A 7,233-nucleotide genomic window follows, 5' to 3' on the forward strand; every position below is an offset into this window, starting at 1 on the left:
CATGTTGAGGAGCTTGTAGGTTCCTGGCCTGAGGACTTCTCTGATCTTGTATGGTCCTTCCCATTTGGGCATTAACTTTCCGGTGTTTGTGGGATCTGATGCTTCAGTGTCTCGAAGGACTAAGTCTCCGACTTGGAAGTTTTTGACTCTTGACTTCTTACTGAAGTGCTCTCTTGTTTTCTCCTTGTATTTTTCCATCCTTTGTACAGCTTGGTCCTGGACCTCATCAATTAGTTCCATGTTTGTTTTGAGTCCTTCTTCGTTTGCTTCTTCTTCAAAGTTTATTGCTCTGTGGGAAGGAGAGCCCACTTCAATAGGCAGCATTGCTTCTGTTCCATAAGCTAGTTTGAATGGAGTTTCTCCTGTGCTTGTCCTTGGGCTTGTCCTGTAGGACCAAAGTACGCTTGGTAGTTCTTCTGGCCACTTGATTTTGCTTTCTTTGAGTCTTTTCTCGATACCTCGGAGCAGGATTCTATTCGTTACTTCTACTTGGCCATTTCCTTGGGGATATGCCACTGATGATTTTTTGTGCTTGATCCCGCGGTCTTGGAGGTAGGACTCGAACTCTGATCCAACGAATTGAGGTCCATTGTCTGATACTAGGACTCGTGGTATCCCGAACCTCATCAAAATGTTGTCCATAAACTTTATGCAGTCTTGCTGATTGATTGTCCTCATTGCTTTTGCTTCAACCCATTTTGTCATGTAATCAATGGAGACTAGTAGGTACCTTAGATCTCCTTTTGCTCGAGGGAATGGTCCCATGATATCAATACCCCAAACAGCGAAGGGGATAGGTGACAGGACTGAGGATGGTAGGACTGGGCTTATTCGGGATACATTGCTGAAGAGTTGGCACTCCTTGCACTTCTTGACGAATTGTATTGCATCCTGATGAATTGTTGGCCAGTAGTAGCCTTGTCTTATGATCTTATGGGCTAGGGCTTTTGCAGACATGTGGTCTCCGCATATTCCTTCATGCACTTCTGCCAATCAGTACTTTGCTTCTTCTGGGTCAATGCACTTCAGGGTAGGAGATGAGAAGGTCCTGCGGTAGAGTACTCCTTCTTCGAGGAAGAACTTGGCTGCTTTTGCTTTCAATCTTTGAGCTTTTCCTTTATCTTCCGGGAGCTCCCCTTTGTCCAAGTATTTTATGAAGGGAGTCATCCAATTTTGAGTGCTTTCTATTTCCAAGATCTCTCCGGATTCAATGGATGGTTTGTGGAGTTCTTCGAAGTAGACTGAGCAGTCCAGATCTGATGAATTCCGGACTAATTTGGATAGGATATCCGCTTCTTCATTCTCTTCTCGGCATATCTGAGTGAATTGGTGGCTTGGGATTGAGGCTAAGTAGCTCTGAACCAGTGCCTGGTATTTCGCCAGAGTAGGGTCTTTTGCTATGTATTCTCCATTTATTTGCTTGACCACTATCTGGGAGTCGCTGTAGATTTTCAAGTCCTGGACCCTTAGAGTCCGGGAGAGCTTTAGTCCTGCGATCAACGCCTCATACTCCGCTTGATTGTTTGTTGCTGGGAAATTGAAGGATATAGCTGTCTGAATCTTGAATCCTTCTGGGCTCCTGAGTATGAGTCCGGCTCCTGACCTCTCGGTTGTTGAAGAACCATCTACCTTTAAGGTCCAGGCTCCCGGGCTAATTTCCTTTTTTGGCTCCTGATCCGTGTCCATTGTTTGTTGGTCTTCTTCCGGGAAGTTACATTCGATTATGAAATCTGCAAGAGCTTGAGCTTTGATTGCAGTCCTGGGAATGAAGCTTAGATTGAACTGGCTCAATTCCACAGCCCAATTAACGAGTCTTCCCGAGATATCTGGCTTGTGGAGTATCTTCCTTAGTGGTTGATTTGTCACTACTCTGATCTCCCTCCCTTGGAAGTAGTGTCTGAGTTTTCTTGATGTTGTAACCAAAGCAAAAGCAAACTTCTCCAATCTTGGGTATCTTGTTTCTGCATCTTTTAGGACTTGGCTTACGTAGTAGACTGGTTGCTGTGTTCCATTTTCTTCCCTGATCAGGGCAGCTCCTACGGCTTGTGCTCCTGCTGATAAGTATAAGTAGAGAGGCTCTTCTGGCTTGGCTTTAGTTAGGACTGGTGGCTGAGAGAGGTAAGTTTTGATTTCCTCGAATGCTTTCTGGCACTCTGGGCTCCAGTTTACCTCTTTCTTGTTGGTTGCTCCTTTGAGTAGATCAAAGAAAGGTAAGCACCTCTCTGCTAGTCTTGAGACAAATCTCCTGAGTGCTGCTAGTAATCCTGCTAGCTTCTGCACATCTTTTTGTGTCCTGGGAGCTTTCATCTCCTGGATTGCTTTTATTTTCTCCGGATTGGCTTCTATGCCTCTGCTGCTGATCATGAAACCTAGGAACTTTCCTGCTCCTACTCCGAAGGTGCATTTCTCCGGGTTTAGCTTGAGTTGGTTCTTCCTTAGATTTTCAAAGCATTCCTTCAGATCTTCCACATACCCTTGTATGGTTGTTGATTTAGAAATCATGTCATCGACATAGCATTCCAAGTTTTTCCCAATCTGGGACTTGAATATCTTATTCATAGCTCTTTGGTAAGTGGATCCTGCGCTGGTAAGGCCGAAGGGTAGCATCACATAAGCGTAGACTGCTCTGTGAGTTATGAATGCTGTCTTAGGGATGTCCTTCGGGCTCATCTTTATTTGGTTGTATCCGGAGAAGGCGTCCATGAAACTTAGCATTACATGTCCTGAGGTGGCATCTATCAGCTGATCAATGTTTGGAAGGGGATACGGGTCCTTCGGGCATGCATTATTTAGGTCAGTGTAGTCCACGCACATTCTCCATTTGCCGTTGGACTTCTTAACCATAACCACATTAGCTAGCCACTCCGGATATTTGATTTCTTTGATGATTCCTGCTTTGAGTAGCTTTTCCACTTCTTCGTCAATGGCTTTCTGCCTCTCCGGAGCAAAGTTTCTTCTCTTCTGTTTTACTGGTTTTCTGTTGGGGTTGACATCCAAGCTGTGCATTGTTATGGACTCATGTAGTCCTGGCATGTCCCTTGGACTCCAGGCAAAAACATCTTTATACTCCCGGAGCAGGGATACTAATCTCTCCTTGAAGGACTCCTCGAGTCCTGACCCAATCCTCACTTTTTTGCTTGAATTGGTTTCATCTACTTCGATTTCTTCTGTTTCGACTGCTGCTTCAATTTTTGCTTGCTCTTTGTTTGAGATCATTTGATGAATCCGGGCTTCAGAGTTCTTCTTTAGATAGTTGTTTCCTTTTTCAGGTTCTTCGGTTGCTTGCATGGTAGGACGAGGTTGGTCTAGGACTCGATTTATCTTGTCCACTACCATGACTTGGTTGCTTGCCAGTTCTTCTGGACTTGTTCTGCTTGGTTCTTCCCTTGTCCGGGTTCGGTGCTTCTTCATGCTTTGTTGCTTGCGAAGGACCGTAGCCTTCCTCTTGTTATCTTGATGAGTTTCTGCCATAATTAACCCCTGGTTGTAGCATGTTTCGGCAACTCCGCAATCTCCTTTAATCTCTCCGACTCCCGTCGGGGTTGGGAACTTAATCTTGAGATGGGAGATTGAAGTTATTGCTTGTATCATGGTTAGAGCTGATCTGCCGATGATTCCGTTATATGAGGAAGGAGCGTTGATCACATAAAATTTGATGACATGAGTCACTTGGTTAGGAGCAGATCCAAAAATGACTGGCAGATACAAAGTTCCTTGGATCGGGACTAAGTTGTGGCCGAAGCCATAGAGTGGGTCTTCTCGACATTCATTTGAGCGGACGCTCCCTAACTGCATTCTATCCACTGTGTGCTTGAAGAGAATATTTACTGAGGAGCCATTGTCTATGAGCATTCTTCTTACTTCATTATCAAAGATGTCCAGAGTGACAACCAAAGCTGCATTGTGATGAGGGTTGACTCCTTCATAGTCCTTGCTGCTGAAGGATATCACCAGGTCTGGGAGTGATTGGATTGAAAGTACTTCTTCGCCGAAGTCCGGGTTCCGGGGTGGGGAGTATGATCCGCCTAGGACCACATTGACTACATTATTTCCTTTCTTCTGCGCTTCCCCTCTGCTGTTGTCCCGAACTAAGTACTTGTTCATATTTCCCTTTTTCACTTGGTCCTCAATGAAGTACTTGAGTGATAAGCAATTCTCGGTCTTGTGGCCATGGGTCTCGTGATAATCATACTGCCTATTGTAGGGCCTGCTCTCCGGAGGAGTTTGCATTGGCTTCGGAGGATAATAGAAAGGCTTGTCTTTGACTTCTTTCTAGATTTCCTCCCGGGTCATGTTAAGAGGAGTCCAGTCCGGCTCCTGCTTCGGCTCCCGAGATTGCTTCACGGGTCCTGGGTCGCTGTTTGACTCCTGCTTAGGACCAAGTCTTTGGAAAACCGGGTTTGCTTGTCTTTCTTGGCTTTGGTTGCTTTGCTTGAATTTCTTGTCCTGATGGTAACCCCCTTTCGGTCGGTCATCAGTGTTTTTACTCCTAGACCCTCCATTCCGGGTCATTCTCATTGCCTGGAGCACGTCTGTTTCCTTAATGAATCTTGCAGCCATGGAATAAGCTGCTGCCAGACTTTGCGGCTCCTTATTGATTAGCTCCACAATATACCTTTCGTTGTGCTCTGGGTCCAGATTTCTTCTAAAAATGCTTAAAGCTTCCCTTTCATCCAGATTTGAAACTTTATTGATTGCTTCCTGGAACCGGCGCATGTATGCAGAGAGGGACTCATTGTCGTGCTGCCGGATCGTCTCCAGGTGACACATGTGCATTTCGTGCGTTTTGTTCGCTCGAAATCTCCTAAGGAAAGAGGCTCGAAATTCCTTCCAGGAGTGGATGCTGCGGGAGGGGATTCTGCTGAACCATCTCTGGGCCCCTCCCTTAAGGGTTGAAGCGAAGAACCTTGATTTCGTCAAGTCATTGTAGTAGTATATCTGCGCTATCTGCTCAAAGTAGTTCAAGTGCTCCTCCGGGTCTCCCAGACCATCAAAGGAGTCAAAGTTGTAATGCTTCAAGTTCCGCTGCCGGGGGATAGCTTCTAAGGAGTGGCTGAAAGGAGTTAGTGTTTCTCCAATCTCCACTCCTGATTCTCTGTCCATCTTCCTCTGTAATTCATAGATCATGTCTTTTAGGTCCTTCTGCTTCTCTTCTTCTTCATCATCAGAAATCAGCTCCGGAGTAGGGTCTCTCCGGGTTCTTTTGCTCCTAGACTTGGTCAACAGCTTCTCTTCTTCTAATTGTATTCTCTTTTGGATTTTTAGCTCGAGCTTTGCTTCTTCTTCTTTCCTGATTTGCTCCCGGACTTCTTCCAACTTTCTCTGTTTAGCAGCTTCTGCTTCTTTTTTGCCTTGATCTTTTTTGCTTTTCTTCCCCTTGGCTCCAATGCGGTCGAACACAGACCTCTTTGATTGCTGGGAGTCCCCGGATTCCTCCGGCTCCTCCTCTAGTTCTGCCTCTTCTTGGAGGCGGGTCTGCTCCTGTCTGTATAGTCTGATTGCTTCTGCTAGTTCATCACTTGTGAGGTTAGCCATGTGCTCTTCGGCTACCGGGACATTTGTGTACTTGTACTGATTGAGCTCTATGAGGGCCCTGGCATCCCTTGTGTTTACAATTCTCTCCACTACGGGAGTGTGTAGTGGTTGCTCCTGGAATGTTTCTCTCTCGGCTCCTGGGTCAAGGGCCTGGGAGTAGTCCGGCTCCTGGACTTGTGCACTAGCAGATGGTCTTCCAGAGGTGTTCTTTCCTGGTCTTGCCATTTCTCAACAATACCAACAACAAATAACAACAGTATGCTATCGAGAATATAAATCTAAGGTTGTTTCGTGAAATCTGTAAAAGCTACCCAGAATAACAACAAATACTAACAAATAGCTTCCTGGGAGCAGTTCAAACGATTTTATGGGACTACTCAACGATTAAGTACAACGCAAAGTTATATTCAAACTAGAACAATAACGATTAAAACTAACGATAGCTCACACGAACATGGCTTAATTAACAAAACAGGCTCACACAAACGTGGCCTAAAGTAACGAGCGCATACAAACGTGGCCGACATAAACAACATTCATGCTTACGGAAAGGGTTGGTTGCTTGAGTTCTTACAAGTTTGAATAAATGGACTCTTTGAAGAGTTTGTTGATGAAGGTGAATCCAGGGGCACCGAGACCCAAGGATTGAGACCCCTCCTTCTAGCGCCAAATGATAACTCCTGGTGGCGGGGCTGCTCCTTCGACGCCGTCCTGGATCCTTCGCCACTGTAGAGGTGTAGCTGTGGTTGGGTTCCTACAAAACAACACCGGAAGGGGGGTTGGAGTCCCGCGGCGCCTCCGGCGTGAGAGTAAGAACTAGCTTTTTGGGAAGATGAGGATGAATATGAATGTAAGGTGGTTGTGTGTGTATATGAGTGTGAAAGAATGATTAACCCCAAAACCTCACCTTCTTGGGCTATTTATAGCCCAAGGATAGGGTTTTAGGGTTGGTACCTTTGAATCATAGCCATTGGTTCTGGGAGCGGAGGACACCTGGCGGGAGTGGATGTTTTACACGTGTCGGCGCGGGATAGGTCGAGGAACGTTCTGAGGATCCTCTGACACGTGTCCTGATTATTCCCATGATTGATGTGTGACAGTTGTTCCCGTCACGTACTCGGGCCAACGTCTCACGTGCTGGGGTTTATCAGGGTTCTGCTTGCGGGACTGAGCTTGTTAGGAGTGGTGCCGTGCGGGACTACTCCTCCCAAGAGCCGCGTGGAGTTAGGGGCCTAAGAGTAGGCCTCCCCGGAGCTGTATGGAGTTAGGAGCTTAAGAGTAGGCCTCCCAGGAGCTGTATGGAGTTATGAGCTTAGGAGTAGGTCTCCCAGGAGCTGTATGGAGTTAGAGCTTAGGAGTAGGCCTCCCAGGAGCTGTATGGAGTTAGGCGCTTAGGAGTAGGCCTCCCAGGAGCTGTATGGAGTTAGGCGCTTAGGAGTAGGCCTCCCAGGAGCTGTATGTACTATCAGTATGTACTATCAGTATGTACTATCAGTATGTACTATCAATGAGGACGTTGTCTAAAGTACCAGAAAGGATTCTAGTGAAAGTACAGTTGTTTATTAACAATCAGTGTCTGAAGCGATAAAATTGTTGCAAGCTTAACAATTTAATCAAGGCCATAATACGAAGACCCGAATCGGGGTTAGTCGTTTGTGAACCAGACCAGTTGCACTAGGCGTCAACAGCTCGTGAAAG

At 46.2% G+C, this 7,233-nt stretch overlaps 1 protein-coding gene across 1 annotated transcript; it reads right to left on the reverse strand.

Annotated features, from left to right (window-relative positions):
* Nucleotides 1–993: 993 nt before the first annotated feature.
* Nucleotides 994–4,230, reverse strand: LOC141695578 (uncharacterized). The gene is made up of 4 exons (XM_074499816.1): nt 3,982–4,230; nt 3,130–3,555; nt 2,370–2,832; nt 994–2,189 (listed from the first exon to the last, which is right to left on the reverse strand). The coding sequence occupies exons 1-4, from the start codon at nt 4,228–4,230 to the stop codon at nt 994–996; spliced, it is 2,334 nt and encodes a 777-aa protein (XP_074355917.1).
* Between the last annotated feature and the right edge of the window lie 3,003 nt (nt 4,231–7,233).

This window comes from Apium graveolens, chromosome 11 (assembly GCF_009905375.1).
Source record: "Apium graveolens cultivar Ventura chromosome 11, ASM990537v1, whole genome shotgun sequence".
Classification (NCBI taxonomy): Eukaryota; Viridiplantae; Streptophyta; class Magnoliopsida; order Apiales; family Apiaceae; genus Apium; species Apium graveolens.

Bases quoted from the DNA above. Each gene is read 5' to 3' on its own strand.
- LOC141695578 (XM_074499816.1), bottom strand. From the start codon at position 4,230: ATGCAAACTCCTCCGGAGAGCAGGCCCTACAATAGGCAGTATGATTAT. The intron at 2,833-3,129 runs GTGAGGATTGGG...ATGGTTAAGAAG, and splicing joins AAACCAATTCAAGCAAAAAA to TCCAACGGCAAATGGAGAAT. The intron at 2,190-2,369 runs GTTTCATGATCA...ATCTACTCAAAG, and splicing joins AGGAGCAGGAAAGTTCCTAG to GAGCAACCAACAAGAAAGAG.